Below are 23,755 nucleotides of genomic sequence, written 5' to 3' on the forward strand. Positions count from 1 at the left end.
AAATTTGCATGATTTTAGAGAATAAAATATAGAATACCTGTGTTTTGAATTCCAGAATGTTATTTCCTGGGTTAATTCTTCCTAGTAATATCAAATCTTTTATCTGAATACATTTCTTTTTAGGAGCTGTACTGTAGTTTAAAGGCTTTTTTATAATATCTTGTTGCCCAGATCCAGAGGAAGAGGAGATCTGACTGTCATTTGCACGTGGAACAGCAGAAACTGATTTTTTACGACATGGTTTCATCGGATGCACTGTATCACTGCCTAAGACAGCAACCCCTTGATGTGCCAGGGATTCTGATGCCCCTGTAGGTGATTGCCAGGAAGTTGTTTTCCTGTTTCCTCTTTTGGGATGATAATTGGAAAGGTCCTGATCACAAATAATATTTGATGGATGGGCAGAATTTTCGGCAAGGACACTTGCAGTTTCTGAAATATTTAATTTGCCGATTACTGGGGAAGGAATACAGAATTCATGGTCTTTGTCTGTAGCTTCTGTAAGATCATTCTCTTTCTCTTTCTGTGAATATTCTGTTTGACCAATAAAAGCAACAGGTTGGGATGGTAATTTATTATTCTCTGTGCCATCTGAATGTTGGGATTTTGGAAAACCATCCAAGGTACAATCACTGACATTTTGTTTAGAATTCACATCATTTCCAGAAAATTCTCCCCTTCTCACTGCCTCTGAATTTAGACAAATGTTGGTATTTTGGCTGTAGTTCCAAGTTTCCAGAGACAATTGTGTTTCCTGCATGCTTCCACAAACAGGAGAAAGTAAACCTGATTGCGGATGCTCTAAATTTTCCAGACTAGTGAGTTCTTGGTTGTCCTTTTCACTGCAGTTTTCTGACCTGGGTGGGAACTTCCTTAAACTAAGACAAGGCAATGATGTAACATTCTTATAGTTTTGAATTTTCAGGCTTATTCTTTTCTGTTTTTTTGCCACAACTAAAAGACTCTTCTGTCTTGCCACCAAGTTGGCCAATTGTTCTCTCAGGGCTCCATGCTTAAATGACTCTATGGATATCCTATAGGAAGAAACAGAAAGAGAAAAAAATGCAGTAACAGCAGAAAACTTTTTAAAGCAGTCATTTAGAGGTCAAAGATACTTTGTCTCAATTTTAATAACTTTAAAATACACAGAACTATACCTGTGCAATTTACTGCCTTTGATTTTTTTAATCTGACCACCTGCAGCCTGTTGACACAAAATATTTCCTTTGAGAGGAAACTGATTCCTTTATTTAAGATAAGTGTGCCCTTTTCTTAAGGAGTTGACAGTAAGGTTATCAAGATTTTATATTCATATCATTATTATCAATTGTGAGTCAACTCTAAAAGATAAACAAAACTTGGATCATCTATCTAAACATCTATAGATTGGAAGGTAGCATCTATAGGTTGGAAGGTAGCAATTGGTGGCTAAGGAAAGTCATCATTCTTCAAATTTGGGGCTTGCTTACCTGTTTATTAGTAAGTACAATTTGAAAGTTCTATTCAGGTTCTCTTAGCTATGGAAGAACAAGATTGTTTTGTGAATAATCATACTTCAGCTAGACCTGAGAAATGTTTGTTCCCCAAGTAATTACCGTAATTGTATTTTGAACCTGTATGAAGACACTTCCAAGTCCAGAGGGACTACCCAGGAAAGCATCATTCTGTGTGTCTTCCCCAAACTGAATTTCTCAAGGCCCTGAGGACTAAGGAAGAGGAAATGGCTTTTCACATGTTCATACTTTTGTCTTTTGATTATGCCCACCAATCCCACCCTGACCTTCAGATTATCAGATACTTTGTTTTCAGCGGTTCTCAAACTTTTTGGTCTCAGGAACTATCTGAACTTTTAAAAATTATTGAGGAACCCAAACAGCTTTTGTGTGTATGAATATCTATCAGTATTTACTGTTTTAGAAATTAAAACTGAGAAAACTTTTTAAACAAAAGAATACACAACACATTCTATCAGGCTTTATCATGTATCATGTGGCCTCTGAAAAATTCCACTGTACATTCATGAGAGAATGAGAGCAAGAGAGCAATAACATCTTAGTATTATTATTAAAAAATAGTTTTGACTTCACAGATCCTGTGAAACGGTCTCAGGAACCCCACCAGGGTTCCCTGGACCACAGTTTAAGAGCTGCTGTTTTAAGGAAAAGCAATAGTATAGATATATATCTTGCCTCTCCTATCAAAGTTTAGAGCTGATACTAAACTCCCAGCAGACTGGATGTTAAAAGAAGTAGTATACATAAGTGAAAAAATCAGCAAGAAGAAGGACTCAGATTAGCAAACAACTGGTAGCATAAAATGCAAAAGAAATGCATAACATCAGACTTAAAACTATGTGAAACAAGGAGTTCAGAGACAAAACTTCAGATTACCCACACCAAGATGTGAAGTCTTATAGCAATATTAAAAAGAATTTACATAGTGAAACTCCAATTGATCAGAAACTTTTGAAAATTCCAGGTGTAGTACATTGTTAACCACAGGACACTAAAGGAAATTCAAGCAAGCCTCTCTAAAGTCCCCTAAAATTACCCATATGTAGATTATAGAAGCTCACTGCTTTATATTGACAGGAAAACAAGGACGAAATAGAAGGGAACTTATGTTAGCTCTTCACTGGAGAAGAAGGCAAAATGGGGATTAAAAATAAAAATAGAAAACTGATTTTTAAAAATAAGTTCAGAAAAAAATTGAATACATAATAGACATTAAATGATTATAAGAGAAGAATATATAAGGACACGTTTAGAAAATGGTGAATAAAGAATAAGGAGCATAAGTAGTTAAGTCTATTAAAAACTAATAAAAAATAATGACAAAACAAGAAAAAAAAAGTAACTTTTTTTCACAAAAAATATGAGAAGAGGTATAAACCAATATAATCAGGACAAAACTCTTTAAGGACCTTGGGATTTTAGAAATACAATAATTAGAGGGACATTTGTGACAGCAAAAAGAAACTTTTTTTAGTGTAGAAAATTTGAGTGTGCTAAAGAAATAAATTTATCTGTGGGATTCACAACCAGAAAAGCTTTCATAAAATTCTCTACTGTAGACAACTTTTTAAGATATTGAAATGTTGTTTTTTGACTATTTCAAGTAATAATGTAGAAAAATACCTTTCTGGGAAGCATAATTTTCCACGGTGGTAAAAGATGAGACAACCTTATAAAGTCATTTTTTGGCCGTAAGCAATGTGTTTTTGTATTCTTAAGAAATCTAGACAACTACTGCAGCTAAAAAGGAAAAATTCTAGAAACTCAGAAGCACTCTTCTTTTTTTCCTTTTTCTACTCACCTGTATTTTTTAGCCAGATCATCCCTTTCTGCTTTCTGCTTGGCAAGCACATTATCCATAATCTCTTTTATATTTAACATCTTCTCAATGTATTGTTCTAGAAACATGACAATAAAAAGTTAGCTAACTGAAGGATAGTGAATGTCAAATTTGGTCATATGAGAATTAGCCCTATTGTTAATTTTAAAAAGCCATTATTCCCTATGCTCTTCCCCAGTATTAATGACCCAGATATCTCAATTAAGGCTTACTTAACAATGTCAATCTACGGAAATGCCCTGAAGTGTATAGATAAGAATACTGTAAAAGAGTAGGCCAGCCTGAGTTCTAATCCTGTTGCCCCACTGACTAAGTTTTGTGAGCCTGGATAAGTCATGTAACTTACACGGTTAACTTTCTTACCTGTGAAATGAAGGTAGTAAAAGAAGATATTTTGTCTGTTAAAATTATTTTATTTTTTAAAATACAAAAGGAATACATTAACATTGTAAAATTTTTTCAAACCATATAAATATTTACAAAGATGAAAAGTAAGAGAATCCCTACTCACCCCACTGCTTTTCCTCTAATGTATTCAACAAAGGAGATTACTGTTAATACTTTAGGGGTGTGTGTGTTTGTAAAATTTGTGTTATATATTTATTATTTTAAATACTTACACTATGTATAATTATACATTATATGCACTTAAAAAATAGAATCATGCTGTCAGTTCTTGTTCTTTGCACTTATAATAACATTTACATGGTACTATATGATACCTAAGGTCACCTGTAGATCTTACAAACCACCATTACAATAATTACTTAAATTTTTCCAACTTTCTTCCTTTGCTTTCCAAGTAAAGGCATAATGACCTTCCTCCCAACACAGATCCACATGATTACCCACAAATGTGGGTTATGTACAAATCCAGATGCACAAGTAGGAAACTGAAAGGGTTAAATGCATATATTTTAATTCTTTTAAGCTACTTGTTGTTTCTTTCACTTTTGGCTTTGTTTCTTAAAATTTTTCCTAATTTTTTGGACCAATGCACATTTTTCTGCATAAAGTAACTGGAGAAAATCTGTGGTAGAAAATGACATGAGGTTCAGAGGTAGAATTCGTTTCAGAAATTCCCTCAGCAAATCAGACAAATGATTTGATAAGTATTGAGTCAGTGTCCTCAGAGTAGTTTCTATCACCCTAATACTGTAGTTAAGGATTAGTTTCACAATATGATGCATATTCTAACAAAGGAGGAAAATGTGTACAATCAATAAGAATTTAGATATAACTTTGTTCAGCAGATTTGACACTGTTTATTAAAAGACATTTTAAATTATCTATGTGCCCTGTCATCCCAGCTTTTCCAACTGAATTTTAAACCATAGGTAAAAATAACATACTACAGGAACTTAAAATATTCAGTATGTTTCTATAAGAAACAACAGAAATATATTTTATATATAGTTTGGTATCACACACTTCTTTATCAAAGATGATATTAATCAATGGTATATTAAAGAGAATCTATAATTGTCCTAATATGTGTAATATTTTATTACTTGATTAGGTATTACAAAACAACGAGGATGAGAGAAATTATTCAACAAATAGCGATGAATAAATGGGTTGTAATACGGGGTAAGCCTATTCTATCCTTAAATACAGAAAAAAATTTCAGATGAATTATGCATTAGAATGCTTAGGGAAAATTTATAAAATATTAACAACGGCAATTTTCTGCCTCAGTTCAGTTGAAGCAGTTCAGTTGATAACTGATAGAAAAGTGAATGCAAGGTCTCTTTCAGAAAAATTTTCAAAGATGTACAAAATGGGACTCATTACTCAGATCCCTCAGCCAGATCAAAGCTGTAACAAGTGTCAGATGTGGAGGAGGGTGAATTTGAAAAAAGATTTCTTTAGAGAGCAGTTGCTTACCTGAGTGGGAATCTGCATATTCAGCAGCAGGAGTAAGGGGTAAAGGGGATTCTCTCCTTTACCTCAAGCCTGCTAGGGTAAGTTCCTCAAAGGATTATTTAGACAACCTAACTGAACTCTAAGTTGAGGTGCTAATGAATTGGTATCTGGCTTCCTTCTTGAATATCTAGAGACCTTGAAAAATGAGAAGCTACCTCAGCAGGGCCAAAAGAAAGTTGCTGCTGAGCTGAGAATTAATTATCTTCCCTTCTAACAGTGGGCGTGAGGTGCAAAGGTCACGAGGACTTGTTGTGAAGCCTGCCCTGTGACCCTGCCTATGAGGGCTTCCACCTGACAGTGAGAGTCTGTGTAGGATGGTTCATTAGAAAGAAAAAAAAAAGAAGAAGCTGAGAGAAGACTGAGAGGACATAGGGAAAGGGCAGTGTGTATTGCCCACATCATAGGAGTTCCAACCTGATGGGCCATAGAGAAATTTCAGAAGAGTCTTAGAAAACTGCTCTCCAGAGACTGAGTTTTAAACACCTGTCAGGGAGTGGTAGAGCCAACCACAGTCAGTAATTAGTTACCATCCAAGAGCTCCAGGGTCCCACTGCCTTACCTCTCCTTCCTTAAGGGCAGTAAGACAAAAATAAAAGCATCAAGATTATTCAATGTATTGGCTATAATATAATAAAATTAAACTACAAAACCTGGGGGTGGTGGGGAGAAGCTCCTAATTTTAGAGGCATTCAAATAAATAGAAAAAGGCCGATGAATTTTTACTATACAGAATTTGTAATTGTATATATTTAAACAAAAACTAACACACATTGCAAAGAAAAAGACAAGTAACTGAAAAAGTATTTGCAGCAGTTATGGTGGAAAAGGGGTAAGTAATTGTAACACATAAATAGGCTCCACTTGATGAATAAACAAATAATAGAAACACTTCTCAAAATAGGGAATAAAACTAGTGAAAAAGTACCATTGGGTCGGGTGCAGTGGTTCACGTCTGTAATCCCAGCACTGTGGAAGACCGAGGTGGGCAGATCACGAGGTCAAGAGATCAAGACCATCCTGGCCAACATGGTGAAATACTGTCTTTACTAAAAATACAAAAATTAGCTGGGCATGGTACATGCGCCCATAGTCCCAGCTCCTAGGGAGGCTGAGGCAGAGGAATCGCTTGAACCTGGGAGGCGGAAGTTGCAGTGAGCTGAGATCGCACCACTGCACTCTAGCCTGGTGACAGAATGAAACTCCATCTCAAAAAAAAAAAAAAAGTACCACTAATAAGCAACATGGCAAATGAAAATATCAGACATATTTTTCTTATTAAACTAGTAAGTTTATTTAAAATGAAAATACTGATGCTACTAGCTGTGTACACAAAGACACTAATGTGTACACTGCTAGTAGCATCAGTATTTTCACTTCCAACATGAAAATTAGTACTATCTATAAAATAGAATTTATCAATATAAATCAATAGATTTAAAATGCTTATATAATTTGACCCAATAGTTACAATTCTGTTAATCTTTCCGAAGAAGATAATACGTCCAGAAAAAGCTACATATTGTAGAAGAACAGCAAAAAATTGGAAATCATCCAAATGTTCAACAAAAAGGGAAAAATTTAGGAAACTGTGGAACATTTATTGAACACTAGGAATGAAGACTGAAAAAAACGCAAAATTACCATATCTATCATGATCAAAACTATGTTTTTAAGAGTTTTACTGAGGTCTAATTGCATTATTATGTTCTCAGACAAAAAAAAAATGTGGGGCGGGCGTCTGGAAATAAAACAAAATATTGTGGTAGGACAATAGCTAATTTTAGCAGTTTTCTCTTTTTCTTGAAGTATATCTGTATGCCTTCCATAATGAAAAAAATTATAAACTTGGAATAATCATCTTGGATGCAAAAGATATTACAAATAGTAAATGAAATAAATATACTAACTGTACATTTTTGTTTGGGGGTATGAATTATTTTCTATTAGTTTCCTCCAAACATAACACGTACCATGTTAGGCCTGGATGAAAAGTAGAATGTGTAAAATTTTAAAGGAGATGATTTTTTTAAAGACTATACAAACATGAGTTAGGACAAGAGATGAACAGTTATATCCTGCTATACAAAAGGTTGATGAGGTACTTTAAATTACCTTACTTTTAGTTACTACTTTTAACTAACTTTTACATTCACAGATTTGAATTTATCAGGAACTACTTTCCACCTTATAAATCATAACTCAAAAAATATATATGTGAGTCATCAAGGGCTTGCATATATTCACTGAAGTTTGAGAAATTAAGATTATTAGGTCAGGGATCAGAGTCTAATTTGCTATTTTGAATCTTTAGTGTTTTGAAAACAGGAAGATATCTTTGCAGTCAGACATCCACCTGTTATATGTGCTCTTCTGAAAGCAGGAGGATTTGCTTTCCTTGTGTCACTGCTGCACCACCTTCCACTGCACTATTTCTGATCTACTTTTAAGGGTTACCATAGCTGGGTGAAGCTGACAACCCACAGGGTAACATAATCTCATCTCTTGTCACAATCTTACATTTTCTGTCATAGGATTATCTAAACATATCACTGGTATAGCTTATCTCTGATCATAGTTCTGAATGTCTCTCAAATTACTCATGCAGCACTTTGCATCTAGAAGTATCTTTAACAACACAAACTACTGGTTTGCATCATGATAAAATCAGCCTTTTAGCTATCATTAAAAGTCTACTTTGGACTTACTTTTTAAGTAAGTTACTTTTAATGATATTAATAATTCCTAGCACTTTAAATCCTCTCACATAAAAATAGAAGACCACTTTTTCAGCCATTGTGAGCTCTGAAATAAATATGTACCTTAAGAAGAAGATGACCTTGGGTATCTGAAAATATCATACTTGAGTATGAGTCTATATTTACCTGCATCTTCAGGGTTTCTTATTTCAAACTCTAATAAATTTTCTTGTTTTTCTTCTATATCTTGTAGAATGGCACTGAGGGTCTGATGCTGTCAGATAAAAATATTTGAAACTTCATTACAAAGGGGTAGATATGCTCTCTGACATGCTATTGACAAACATAGAATAAATAAAATACTAAAGAAAGTTTTCCTAAAAATGCTCATTCCTCTCTATGTTCAAAATGTACTCATACTTTTTAACTGTATAAATGTTGCAGATTTGAACAAAAGCAAACAAATATATTTTGAATTATGTAGTAGATACCCTGGAAAATAGAATGTAAAAGTAGCAATCATAAGAAATCAATTTATCACTGACTTCTGTTGAAACTATAGGTGTAGGAGAAAAATAAATCACATAACATTGAAAGTACATATATACAACAAGTTCACTTTAAGGCCTTATGACTTTCACTGCACACTATTAAAATCTTATACCTAATCTTAGAAGTACAAAACACTATGCTCTCAAAAATTCACAAAGGGGACTTAATACTACTTCTACATGCCCTTGTCAGTACCAATCTTCCTGCCTTGAATGCTTTCAATTCACTCTGCCCTGATTCTTCTCTTTCCCTATGAGAGAGAGAATTGTGGAGCAGGCTCTGGAACCAGACTTTCAGGTGTAAATCCTGGCTTCACCTCTTCCTATCTAGGTGACTCCAGCAAGTTACTCATCCTCTCTGTGACTGAATTGTATAACACATTAAAATGCTAAGGACAATGTCAGCACGAAGTAAGAACTCCCTAAATAGTGAATATTATAATCATATAAAACCCATTCATACAGGAAACTTCTGACTTATCCAATCCATGCTAATTTCCTTTTTCTCAGAATTAAGAAATTCAGTGCTACATAATTTAACACTAACATAATAATGTCTTATACATTATATTTCCTCATCAGGACAATGAGATCTTGTGGGCAGAAGCATGCCTTTTATATTTGTATATGGTTTCAACATTGTGGGTTCATAGCTATTACTCCATTAATGATGATTGATTGATTGACTCATATTACCTATCCTTTAATATACTCTCCATACACATTCATTTCTAAAACATGTAGATCCTCAAAGCCTTCTGAAATATGTTGCCCTGAAATTTTACTTTGGTGCCCACAAAAGATATTCAAAAAGTACGTAATAAAATAATCTAATTATTTGGTAAAGCAATCTTACTGCTGTCATTTATTAAATGTATCCAAGTGAAATTATAAAATACAAATATAAAAAACAAGCAAAAATAAAAATACCACTAAGGTTTACCGCTTTATACAGTGAACGATTTATGGTTATAAAAGCAAACAGAAGATGAGAATTTGTGCCCAGGCTAAGCTCTATCCACAGATTAGGACAAAGAAATATCTTTTGGTGCCAACTTTCCTTTCTGCTTTGCTTGTATCGTAAATGTATTCAGTCTTGGACACTATGGGCCAAGACTTATCCGAAATAAGGTTTCACTGAGGATGCTACCTTGGTTGAGATTTTGTGTCTAGTTAAGCTTTGTGTTTTGGTCGAACTAAGAATTTCAATCAGTATATATATCTTATTAAGCAACTGCTATGTTCTTTTTTTCAAAAGCTACCTTTACATGGTGGGTTTTGCAGCAAATTGTATTACTATAAACCATATGGGATCAAGGTTAGCTAAACCAGGCTGCTTAATCCTCTTCTCTGTCTGGATTCCAGAATCTTTTCTATATCCTGCATCTCCTAGACACTTATGGAAGTGAGTAAAGACACATTTATGACAGTGGCAGTGTCTATGGACAAGAAGTAGCCAAAGAACTCAAACTAGGTATAAAGGATAGCAGCTACTCCACAGTTCTGTATTCAAAGCAAATAATTAAGAGTTAACCACACAGCATAACTTCCAGGCCCATTCTGTTCATTATCTTATCTTTTATAATAAAAAAATTTCAATCTTTGTGTTATTAAAATGGAGAGTATTGCCGTTAGCCAATAACTAACTGGCTGGCTCAAAGAATGGCATTTTCTAAGATGAAGAACGAAGTAATTTTAACTTCACTCACCACAGAAAGGCTTTCACTTGATCTTTCTTGGTGTGAAAGGAAAGGTGAATCAATAGTTTTGCCATCATCACAAAAACACTGTTTATGTCTTTTAGACTGGACAGCAGGAATTTTTTCTTTAAAAAGTAAAATTAGAAAATATAATAAGAATATGCAAAAATATAGTGTTATTTTTCAGTTTTAATGTGATGCAGATGAGACGGCTAAGTCAAGTCTACAACTATTATATCTTAATCAGTACTCATCATCATCAATTGGCTACTTATGGCTAACATTTACTGAGCACTTGTCACATGCTGGGTGCCAAAAACTATCCATAAATCATCTCATTTAATCTTCATATGAACCTGTGAAGTAGGTAGTTTATTATATCCATTTTGCAGAAGAGGAAATTGAGGCTTAGCGGGGTTCAAGAAGTTGCCCAATGTCACACAGAACTGAAACCAGATCTTATCTGATTCCAACGTCCACATGACTTGATTAATGCCTCTGTAAATTCTCTTGGACCCTACTCCCATTCTGGATTCCCTTTCTCTATATTATGAGTGTCCTCTATATTCTTCATCCTTCTGGGGTACCTGATCAAGGAAACAAAAAACAGTAGATATGTGGGAATAGATCTATCACTTTACAATAGATCTATCAACAACTCCAAATGCAAGACTTCCCTGATAAACTGAGCTAATCTAAATCATGGGAACTTTCAGGTATAGCTGTGAAGAGGGAGTGTGAAATGGCTGGGCCTCTGAGAAAGGCCCTGACCCTATGGACTTACTATATGGTAACAGGCAATGAAAAGAGGAAATTTGTTTCACTCTTGACCTTGACCTATCCATGATCTAGCCCACTGGTGAAATATAACACAATGAATATCCTTAGCTCTGACCAATTATATTAGTAATTCTTCCATGAAAATCAACAGTTGGTAAGGATGTTGGTAGGCCAGGGGAGAAGTGTGTTACACAATTGCTCTCCCCAGCATTCTCCCTCATGGTGAGAATATAGATATATTCCTGAGTATCTTCTTCTATGAGTCAAGGTTTGAGCATGAGGGAAAAGGAAGAACAATTCCCTCTCCTCAATACTTAATAAAGTATAAAGTATTGCTAAAATGGTTCATAAAATTTTGCCTGATTGTACATACATTCCCTTGAAATATTCTTTTCATTGCAAAATATATTACACATATACAAGTATATTTCCTTTAACAAATTAATATGCTAGAATACTAGATTCTTTAAAAGTTGGCATGAATCCAACTGATATATGAATCATTACAAATTTTGAAGTAATGGAATCTTAGTTGCAAAAACTTCAGTATAATGTCACCCCTTTTCCAGCCCTACTACAACTAAGCTGATCTGCCTGGCTTCAATTACATCTCTATCTCAAATCTAATGTTAGGGAGATTAATGTTTGCTTGATGAATGCTATAGGTTTCATTTCAACATGTAACTCCAATCCAATAGGATCATATGATCTATAAATTACACCATATTTTTAAATGCTAATTTCTAAAAATAAATAATGGCTTTTGAAGAGTTTAATAAACATAGGACACATCTATCCTAGTTATGAAACAATTTACACAACAAATCAGAAGATTTTCCTAAACAGAGATATATCTCTGTATAAAATAGCAGCAATATTGATATACATACCATTGACTATAGCATCTCTCTCATCTCTATTATCAGTCTCAATAGCACCATAAGATTTTAGTAATTCTTTCATTTTTTCATCATCTGCTTCATCCAAAGCACTCTTCTGTTTTTGATCTTTTTGATTAGGGTTTGCTCCATTTTGTAGTAGAATCTCAGCTGCCTACAAAGTATTTTTTCAAAGTTATCTCTATAGACACCAAAGATGAATAATTTCTGTTTTCATCACGAACACCACTGCCAAGCATTAAAAGCTATCAAAAGAAAGTTTTCAAACTCAGGTCAAGAAATTTTTTTATTAAAATCGATGTGGCAATTGCAGACTAATCCAATTTGGACTGATTAGTCCTGACAAGAGAACCAAACACAAAGACATGAAAGTACAATATGCTGCATTCATTGCAGTAAGAAGTAGGCATAGGGAGGTTCAGTTCTAGATCAGTAACTGCCCAGTAGAATTTTCTGTAATAATAAAATGTTCTATATCTGCTCTGTCCAATAAGGTAACTACTAATCACATGTGGCTTTTGAGCATTTGAAATGTGGCTAATGTGACTGAAGAAATCAATTTTTTATTTAATTAATTTAAATTTGAATAGCAAAAGTAGCTAGTAGCTACCATATTGGGCAGCACAGATCTAGATGTTGTGCAGATTAAGCCACTTGCATCTTAATATGGAATTTCTGACACCCGGAAGGATTTAATCTATTTCTCTAACACAGCTTCTTGTCCTTCTCCAAGCTGCTGGAAGATAGGGTATAAAAGTGGGGTAAGAGTTGCTTCACGGCTATATTACAAACAACATTATAATTTGTGATTAGACATACTTGAATAACATTCTATTTGGACAATATTTTATGTACACTACTTGTTCAGGAGGTTTTATGAACTAGCCTAGAAACCTAATACCCATTTCAATATTCTCCATACAGAAATATGTGTCCTAAATAACAAACTTTAAAGAAATAATTTCAACTTTTATTTTAGATTCAAATGATATATGTGCAGATTTACTACATGGGTATACTGCATGATGCTGAGGTTTGGGGTATGAATCACCCCATCACCCAGGTAGTAAGCACAGTACTCAACAGAGAGTTTTTCAGCTCTTGCCCTCCTCCCTCTCTCCGCTCTCTAGTAGTCTCAGTATCTACTGTTCTCATCTTTATGATCATGTGTACCCAATATTTACCTCCCACTTATAAGTGAGAAAATGTGGTATTTGATTTTTCTGTTCCTGCATTAATTCACTCAGAATAATGGCCTCCAGCTGCATCCATGTTGCTGCAAAGGACATGATTTTGTTTTTGTTTATGGCTGCATAGTATTCCATGGTATATGTGTACCACATCTTATTTATCCAGTTCACCAATGATGGTCACCTTGGGTGATTTAATGTCTTTGCTATTGTGAATAGTGCTGCAATTAACACACAAGTGTATGTGTCTTTTGGTAGAACAATTTGTTTTCCTTTGGGTACATACCCAGTAATGGAATTGCTAGGTTGAATGGTAGTTCCAAGTTCTCTGAGAAATCTCCAAACTGTTTCCACAGTAGTTGAACTAATTTACATTCCTACCAACAGTGTATAAGTGTTTTCTTTTCTTCACAACCTTACCAGCATCTGTTATTTTCTGACTTTTAAATAATAACCATTCTGACTGGTGTGAGATGATATCTCACTCTGGCTTTGGTTTGCACTTCTCTGATGATTAGTGGTACTGAACATTTTTTTTTCATGTTTGTTGGCCACTTGTACACTAAATGACAAACTTCACAGAATATTAAAGATAGAGGGAAACTTAGAAACCCCATCATTTTAGATAAAAGGAAACTAAGGTCAAAGAGGATGTGATATTTTCGGGAGAAAAAAATTTCTAATATAAATAAGGTTGCTCTGAGTAACTCTTAAATTGTGTATTAAAAATAAATTTATAATTGACCAAAGTAAAGAATGGTTATTAACTGGATTAAGGTATAAGTCAGCCAGGGACAGTGGTTTATGCCTATAATCCCAGCACTTTGGGAGGCTGAGGCAGGAAATTGCTTGAGCCCAGGAGTTCGAGACCAGCCTATGTAACATAGTGAGGCCTTTTCTCTATAAAAAATTTTAAAATTAGCTGGGTGTGGTGGGACACACTTCTAGTCTCAGCTACTTGAGAGGCTGGGGCTGGAGGATCACTTGACCCTGCGAGGTCGAGGCTTCAGTGAGCAGTGATACCCTAGCCTGGGTGACAGAGCAAGACCTTGTCTCAAAAAAATGAATTATAGTATAAGTCAATTAGTGAAAAACAATGATCCCACTTGCAAAAGGCAAGCAAGTATCTCACCCCTGAAAAACCTTCTAGTTAGGAAAAGATGGTCAGGATTTTGTTAAAATGGAGACATACTATATGCCAGTGGAAAAAGTATTTTTTTAATCTTTCTGCTTATGTCCAAGGATAAAGAGGCAGATAAATTTAGGAGCAAATGGGCCAGTAGAAATTATTAAGGATAATCTCTTAGTTTTTCTACTAGCCTAGAGGTAGCATAGCATAAAGAAAAAACTGAACCAAATCACAAAGACACAGAAGAAAAAAAAATGAAGAAACGAAGAATTCATAAAACAACTAGTGATAACAACATGACAGGAAGAAAACCTCATGTATCAATATTAACCTTGAATGTAAGTGAATTAAATGCTCCACTTAAAAGATAAAGATAGGCAGAACAGATTTTTAAAATGAACCAACTATATGCTGTCTACAAGAAACTCACTTTACTGGTAAAAACACATAGATGAAAGATAAAGGGCACAGTGGCTGATGCCTGTAATCCCAGCACTTTGGGAGGCCGAGACAGGTGGATCATGAGGTCAGGAGTTTGAGACCAGCCTGATGAACATGGTGAAACCCCCTCTCTACTAAAAGTACAAAAATTAGCCAAGTGTGGTGGCACACACCTGTAATCCCAGCTACTCAGGAGGCTGAGGCAGGAGAATCACTTGAATCCAGGAAGCAGAGGTTGCAGTGAGCCAAGATTGTGTCATTACACTCCAGCCTGGTGACAGAGTAAGACTCTGTCAAAAACAAACAAACAAACAAACAAACAAAAATAAAGGGGTGGAACATGATATTCTATGCAAATGAAAACCAAAAGCAGGAGTAGCTATACTTATAACAAATTAAACCAACTTCAAATCAAAAACAGTATAAAAAGAGACAAAGATCATTATCTAATGATAAAGGGTGATATCAATTTAACAAAAGGATATAATAATATTAAATACATAGGTACTCAAACTGGAGCACCCAGATTCATAAAACAAATGTTACTAAACCAAACCTAAAGAAAGATACAGATAGCAATACAATAATACTGGGGCACTTGAACACCCCAGTCACAGCACTAGACAGATCACTGAGACAGAAAATCAAGAAAGAAACACAGGAGTTAAATTGAACTTTAGACCAAATGGACCTAATAGACACTTACAGAACATTCTATCCAACATCACAGAATATACATTCTTCTCATCAGCACGTGAAACATTCTCCCAAATAGACCACATGTTAGGCCACAAAACTAGCCTCAATAAATTTGAAAAAAATTGAAATCACATCAAGTATTTTCTCAGAACACAATGGAATAAAACTAGAAATCAATATCAAGAGGAATTCTCAAAGCTGTACAAATACATGAAATTAAACAACACACTCCTAGATAATCTTTGGGTCAATGACAAAATTAAGAAAGAATTCAAAAAATTTTTTTGAAACAAAGGAAAATGGAGACAGAATTACCAAAACCTCTGGGATACAGCCAAAGCAGTGCTAAGAGGGAGTTTTATAGCATCAAATGCCTACATCAAAAGAATAGAAAGATTACAAATTAACACCCTAATGTCATACCTCAAGAAACTAGAAAAACAAGAAAAAAACAAACCCAAAGCTAGCAGAAGAAAAAATATAACAAAGATCAGAGTAGAACTAAATGATATGGAGACAAACCAAACCAAACAAAACAAAAACAAAGGATCACTGAATTGAAAAGTCAGTTCTTTGAAAAGATAAACAAGTTGATAAATTGCTATCTAGACTAACCAAGAAGAAAGAATATCTAAATAAACATAACAAGAAACGAAGAAGACATTGTAACTGACACCACAGAGATACAAAAGATCATCAGACTCTACCATACACTCACAAACTAAAAAACCTAGAGAAAATGGATAAATTCCTGGAAACATAAAACCTCATAAGACTGAACCGTGAATAACTAGATATCCTCAACAGACCAATAACAAAAATCCTCCCAACAAAAAAAAAGAGCCTAGGTCAAGATGAACTCACAGTCAAATTCTATCAAACATACAAAGAATAACTGGTACCAATTTTACTGAAACTGTTCCAAAAAAACTGAGCAGGAGAGAATCCTCCCTAGCTCATTACACGAAGCCAGTATCACCCTGACACCAAAGTCTGACGAGAACACAAACAAACAAAAAAAACTGCAGACCAATATCCCTGATGAAGATAGATGCAAAAATCCTCAACAAAATACTAGCAAACTGAATCCACCAGCACATCAAAAAGATAACACACCATGACCAAGTGGGTTGTATTCCAGGGATGCAAGGATGGCTCAACATATACAAACCAATAAATGTGTTTCATTACATAAACACAGTTAAAGACAAAAATTACATAATCATTTCAATAGACGTGGAAAAAGCATTTGATAAAATGGAACATCCCCTCATCATAAAAGCTCTCAACAAACTAGGCAAAGTAGAAAAAACATACCTCAAAATAATAAAGGCCATATGCAACAAACCTATGGCCAATATCATACTGAGTTGGGAAAAGTTGAAAACAATTCCCCTAAGAACTAGAATAAGACAAGAATGCCCACTTTCACCACTCCTATTCAACTTAGTACTGGAAGTCCTAGCCAGAGCAATCAGGCAAAAGGAAGAAAGAAAAGGCATCCAAGTTGGAAAAGAAGAAGTCAGAAATAATGTATTTCTGTTCACTGACAATATGCTCTTAAACCTAGAAAACCCTAAAGACTCCTCCAAAAAATTCTTAGGTTTGATAATTGAATTCACTAAGGTTTCAGAATACAAAATCAATATTCAAAAATGAGTGTCATTTCTATACACCAATAATAATCAAGCTGAAAACCATATCAAGAAGGCAATCCCATTTACAATAGCTACAAAAAATAAAATAAAATACCTAGGAATATAGTTAACCAAGGAGGTGAAAGAAGGAAAACTACAACACTGACGAATGAAATTTCAGGTGACACAAGCTAATGGAAAAACATTTCATGTTCATGAATCAGAAGAATTAATATAATTAAAATGAGAATACTGCCAAAACAATCTACAGATTCAATGCAATTCCTACCAAAATGCCAACATCACTTTTCACAGAATGAGAAAAAAACCATCCTAAAATTCATATGGAACCGAAAAACAGCCTAAATAGCAGAAACAATCCTAAGCAAATAGAACAAAGCTAGAGAGAGCATATTACCTGACCTCAAATTATACTGCAAGGTTATAATAATCAAAACAGCATGGTACTGGCATAAAAACAGACACATAGATCAATGTAAAAGAATAGAGAACCCGGAAATAAAGCCACATATCTATAGCTAACTGATCTTTGACAATGGTGACAAGAACATACACTGGGAAAAAGATATCTTTTTCAATAAATGGTGTTGGGAAAATTGGATTGTCATATGTGGAAGAAAGTCTCAAATCATATTAAAAAATCAAATACAGACAAATAAAAGACTTAAATTTGTGATCTGAAACTATAAAAATTCTATAAGAAAACTTAGGGAAAACTCTTCTTGACATTTGTCTAGGCAAAGAATTCATAAGACCTTGAAACCATAAGCAACGAAATCAAAAACAGACATATGGAACTATATTAAACTAAAAAGCACCTGCATGGAAAAGGAAATAATTTAAAAAGTGAACAGACAACCTGCAGATTGGGGGAAAATATTTGCAAACTATGAATCCTACAAGAACTAATTTCCAGAATTTACAAGGAACTCAAACAACTCAACAACAATAACAAAACAACAAATAGCCCTATTAAAAAACTGGCAAAAGACACGAATAGACATTTCTTAAAAGAAGACCCACGAATGACCAACAAGCATATGAAAAAATTCTCAACATCATTAATCATCAGAGAAATGTTAGAGCCACAATAAGATACCATCTTATGCCAATAGAATGCCTATTATTAAAAAGACAAAAAATAACAGATGTTGATGAGTATGCGGAGAAAAGGAAATGCTTATACACTGTTGGTGGGAATGCAAATTAGTACAACCTCTATGGAAAACAGTATGGAGATTTCCCAAAGAACTAAAAATAGAACTGCCATTCAATCCAGCAATCTCACTACTGGGTATATACCCACAGGAAAAGTAGTCATCATATTAAAAAGATATTTGTACTCAAATATTTACTGTAACACTATTCACAATAGCAAAGATATGGAATCAACCTTAGTGTCCATCAATGGATGACTGGATAAATAAAATGTGGTAAATACACACACACACACACACACACACACACACACACACACAATGGAATACTATTCAGCCATAACAAAGAATGGGATCATGTCTTTTGCAGCAACATGGATGGAACTGGAGGCCATCCATGTTGTTAAGTGAAAACAACTCAGGGACAAGTCAAATACTGGATGTTCTCACTTATAAGTAAGAGCCAAATAATGTGTACACATGGACAGAGTGTGGAATTATAGTCACTGGAGACTCAGAAGGGTAGGGAGTGGGAGGGGGTTCAGGGATGAGAAATTAATTAATGAGTGCAAGGTATACTATTTGAGTGATGGTTACACTAAAAGCCCAGAATATATCCCTACTCAATATATCCATTTAACAAAACTGCACTTGTACTCTTTAAATTTATACAAATATATTTAAAAAGAAAAATACCCTTGTTTTAAAGCCAAGCACAAACCTCACCCCTGGTACTTATTAGCTACATCCTTGGCCAAGTTACTTATCATCGTCTCTAACTTCATTTTTATCATCTATGAGAATTAAATAGTGAGCCCTTGTAAAATGTCTGGCACATAGTAGTCTCCTAATAAAACTAGCTAGATAATACCCTGCTTTCCTTTAGAGAGTGAAAAGATCAACTGTAGTAGTGAGAGACAGCAGATAATGGCATGTGAAAAAGTATTCTGCAAAGACGTCTGATAAAATCTGCATCTGTACACCTTAGTGAGTCTGAGTAAAGGTATGAAAAGATAAAATACTTTATCTATTTATTAAGATTTTTATTAAGATTTTATTCATCTGTTTTTAAAAGATAGAGTCAGAAACTACCTCAATCCAGTAGTTTCTAAGCCTGATTGATCAGTAAGATCACTTGTTGGATTCTTTCAAAACACAGATTCCTGAGACCATCCTGAGATTAATTTAGCAAACTGGAGATGTAGGCCTTAATCTGCAGAAATTTATTTCAAACATGGTATGGAGGAGACTGAAAGTGAATTTCAGAAAAGTAAACTTCTAGACTCTTAAAAACATATGCTATATTAAAAATGACTATTTTCCCAGTGTGTTAAGATGAGACCTTCTCTAGGCCTTGACTTTAATATACTAAAAAAGATGCACTTAATGCATTAGTATGGAGAACACAGAGAACTCAGCTCAGAGAGAATGAGATCCTGAATAGTGTTTTTCAGTAACAGTCATCCACAGGAAAAGTCTAAACAGCAACAGGGTAAAAAGGCACTAAACAGGAAAAGCTAAAGCTAAAGTTGGGAGGGAGCTCCAGATAACATGATGGAGTGGGCCTGAGGGCCAAAGAGCTTGGCAAAGATTATGTGACCAAGAAATAGGCCTTTAATTTGTTAAAAAAAAAAAAAAAAAAAAAAAAGCCTTACTGAAGTGATCACTACTACAACAATGACTTAGAGACATTCTACCATCACAAAAAATCCTTTCTGACCCTCTGCAGTCAATGACTTACCAAGACTCTTTGGTCTCTGGGAACCAATGATCTGCCTCTATTGCTTTACATTTTGCTTTTTGTAGAATTTCACATGAATGAGCTCAGAATGTAGTTTTTGTGTCTGGTCTCTTTGACTTAGCATGATGATTTTGAGATTCACCCATATTATTGTGTATATCAACAGTTTGTTTCTCACCTGTAATCCCAGCACTTTGGGAGGCCAAGGCGGGTGGATCACCTGAGGTCAGGCGTTCGAGACCAGCCTGGCCAACATGCTGAAACCCCGTCTCTACTAAAAATACAAAAATTAGCTGGGCCTGGTGGCACAGGCCTGTAATCCCAGCTACTTGGGAGGCTGAAGCAGGAGAATTGTCTGAACCTGGGAGGCAGAGGTTGCAGTGACCAGAGAACGTGGCACTGCACCCCAATATGGGTGACAGAACAAGACTCCATCTCAAAAAAAAAGTTTGTTCCTTTTAACAACTTAATTATTCATTTATCAGTTGATAGACATTTAGGGTCCCTTCCAGTTAGAGGCTATTATGAATAAAGCTGCTATCCACATTCTAGTACAAGTCTTTGTGTGGACAAAAAGCTTTCATTTATCTTAGATAAATAAACACCAAGGGGTGGTCCAATACTTTGTAAATATGTAATATATTTCATGTAACAAAAATTGCCAAATTGTTTTTCCAAATGTTCCATTTTGCATTTCTACCAGCAATCTCTCCAATACTTGGTATTTTCAGTCTTTTAAATTTTAGCCATTCCAGAGGGTATGACTAATGATGCTGAGCATCTCTCTCTCTTTTTTTTTTTTTTAGACAGAATCTGCTCTGTCACCCAGGCTGGAGTACAGTGGTGCCATCTCGGCTCACTGCAACCTCCACCTTCTGGGTTCAAGTGATTCTCCTTCCTCATCATCCCGAGTAGATGGGATTACAGGTGTGCCCTACCATGCCTGGCTAATTTGTGTATTTTTGGTAGAGATGGGGTTTCACCATGTTGGGCAGGCTGGTCTTGAACTCCTGACCTCAGGCGATCCACTCACCTTGGCCTCCCAAAGTGCTGGGATTACAGGAGTGAGCCACCATAATCAGCCTGCTGAGAATCTTTTTTAAGTGCTTATTTGCCATTCATGTATCTTCTTGGGTGAAACGTCCTAATCTTTTGCCCACTTTTTATTGGGTTGTTTGAGTTCTAACAGTTCTGTATACATGCTGGATACAAGGCCTTTAGCAGATGTATGTTTTGGGAGATATATGTTCTCTCAATCAGAGTTCATCTTTTTCTTTTCTTTATTAATTTTATTTTTTATTGATACATAAGAGATGTACATATTTTCAGGGTAAATGTGATAGTTTTTCTTTATTAATTTTATTTTTTATTGATACATAATAGATGTACATATTTTTAGGGTACATGTGATAGTTTAATACATTTATATAATTTGTAAAGGTCAAATCAGTGTAATTGGTCTATGTATCACCTTAAAAATTGTCTTTTCTTTATGCTAGAAACATTTTAATTTCTTGTAGCTATTTTGAAATATACAACAGGTTATTGTAAACTATAGTCACCCTACTGATCTTTCAAACACTAGGTCTTATTTCTTCTATCAAACTGTATGTCCATACCCGTTAATCAACCTCTCTTCATCCCCACCCCAACCCATACTTTCCAGACTCTGGTAACCACCAATCTATCTTCATGAGTTCCACTTGTTTAGCTCCCAAACAGAAGTGAGAACCTGCAGTATTTGTTTTTCTGTGCTTGGCCTATTTCCCTTAACACAATAACCTCCAATTCCACCCATGTTTCTGCAAATGACAGAATTTCCTTCATTTTTATAGCTAAATAGTATTCTGTTGTGTATATATACCATATTTTCCTTAACCATTTATCCACTGGTGGGCACTTAGGTTGATTCCATATTTTGGCTATTCCATATATTGGCTAATATTAAATATACCATATTTTCCTTAACCATTTATCCACTGGTGGGCACTTAGGTTGATTCCATATTTTGGCTATTGTGAAGAGTGCTGCAATAAACATGGGAGTATAGATATTGCTTCAATGTATTGGTTTTCTTTCTTTTGGATATACACCCAGTAGTGGAATTGCTGGATCATATGGTAGTTCTATTTTTAGTTTTTCAAGGAACCTCTAGTATTCCATAGTGGCTATATTAATTTACATTCCCACTGAGAGTGTATGAGAATTCACCTTTCTCCACATCATCACCAGCATCTGTTATTCCCTTTTTGACAAAATCCACTTTAATTGGGGTAAGATGACATCCTTTGTGGTTTCGATTTGTATTCCTCTGATAATCAGTAATGCTGAGCATCTTTTCATATACCTGTTAGCCATTTGTATGTCTTCTTTTGAAAAACATCTACTCAGATCTTTTATCCATTTTAAAATCAGATAATTTGCTTTTCTTTTTTCTTTGGCTGAGTTGGTTGAGCTTATATATTCTGGTATTAATCTCTCCTCAGATAGCTTGCAAATATACTCTCCCATTCTGTCAATTGTCACTCCCATTTGTTGATTATTTTATTTGCAGTCAGGTGAATAGCTTGCAAATATTTTCCCCCATTCTGTAAGGTAATTTTCTATATTTTGTAGATGATCTTCATTCCTTTTCATTCTTTTTTCTCTGTGTATTTTCAAGTAGCCAGTCTTTGAGCTCACTGCTTCTTTCCTTTGCTTGATCCATTCTGCTGCCAAGAGTCTCTAACAAAATTTTCAGGTCAGCAAATGTATTTCTCAGTTCCAAGATTTCTGTTTGGTGTAAAAAATTGTTTCAATCTCTGTCATATTTCTATATTAAATTCATGAATTGCTTTTCTGTGTTATCTCGGAGATCACTGAGTTTCTTTTAAACTGCTATTTTGAATTCTTGGTCAGAGAGTTCACATATTGTTGTCTCATTAGGGTCAGTCACTGGTTCCTTGCTTTGTCTGTTTGAAGAGATCATGTTTGCCTGTTTGCTGCTGCTTCTTGTAGATGTATGTCTATCTTTGCTTTGAAGGATTATTTATTCCAGTTTTCTCTATCTGATTTACTTTGGTATTTATTGCATATGTTTGATTAGAGATTCTTTGTAATTTACCTGTTAATTTTCTTTCATTTATTCCATCTAGTTCTCTGCTTTCTTTTCAGCACCAGCACTTTATGTCCAGGTTTGACTCAGTTGAAGAACACAATCAGAGTGTCACCTGTCTCAAATGGGTAAGGTCCCAAAGGAGACATCCAGTAGTGTAGAAAGGCTGGCTAGGGGGTTGTACCCAAGAAAACTGTGGAATAAATCTTCTACAGAAGGCAGAAGGTGGTGCTGCTGAACGGTCACTCTGATTTGGCATCTCCTTTGGCCAAGTTATAGAGTGGAGTTTCCAGGGTTGGCAATGGTAGTCCCACCTCTGCCCCACCCTAACTTTGCCTCTGGCTGTTCTCAAGAATATTTTTCCCTTCATGCACTCCCAATGCTTCCTGTGGGTTGAAGGAGGGACAGGTCTCCTGCCAGAAAACCCAAAATGGTGGAGAAACTGGTTGTCCAACTCAGTTTCACTTTATTCAGCATAGAAGCTGTGATCTGGGGGGAAGTTTTCTGTGTGCTTACTGCTTGGCAAATTGAAGAGAGGGGTATGGCAGACATACAAGTCCAATTATCTTACTGCCTTCTGCCTGCTTGGAGTTTTTTCATATCTCTGTGGCCCTGGGAACTGTTTCATCTTCATATTTGAGTTACGGGGTATTACTGGTGAAAATCTTGGCACTGTATATTTGTTTTTGGCTTTCTGTGCTAAGGAATAAAGTCAGCTTGCTTCCATGTCACAATTTTGG

At 35.0% G+C, this 23,755-nt stretch overlaps 1 protein-coding gene across 2 annotated transcripts in view; it reads right to left on the reverse strand.

The window, feature by feature from the left end:
- Positions 1 to 23,755, reverse strand: part of ANKRD31 (ankyrin repeat domain 31) — a 160,933-nt gene that overhangs the window by 25,039 nt on the left and 112,139 nt on the right. For both annotated transcript variants that reach the window (XM_045393864.3, XM_005557174.5), the window contains exons 17-21: positions 11,898 to 12,060; positions 10,237 to 10,352; positions 8,163 to 8,250; positions 3,316 to 3,412; positions 38 to 1,034 (exon numbers count right to left, since the gene is read on the reverse strand). In XM_045393864.3, coding sequence (XP_045249799.2) covers positions 38 to 1,034; positions 3,316 to 3,412; positions 8,163 to 8,250; positions 10,237 to 10,352; positions 11,898 to 12,060 — 1,461 coding nt within the window. The remainder of the gene's footprint in view (positions 1 to 37; positions 1,035 to 3,315; positions 3,413 to 8,162; positions 8,251 to 10,236; positions 10,353 to 11,897; positions 12,061 to 23,755) is intronic.

This window comes from Macaca fascicularis, chromosome 6 (genome assembly GCF_037993035.2).
Source record: "Macaca fascicularis isolate 582-1 chromosome 6, T2T-MFA8v1.1".
Taxonomy (NCBI): domain Eukaryota; kingdom Metazoa; phylum Chordata; class Mammalia; order Primates; family Cercopithecidae; genus Macaca; species Macaca fascicularis.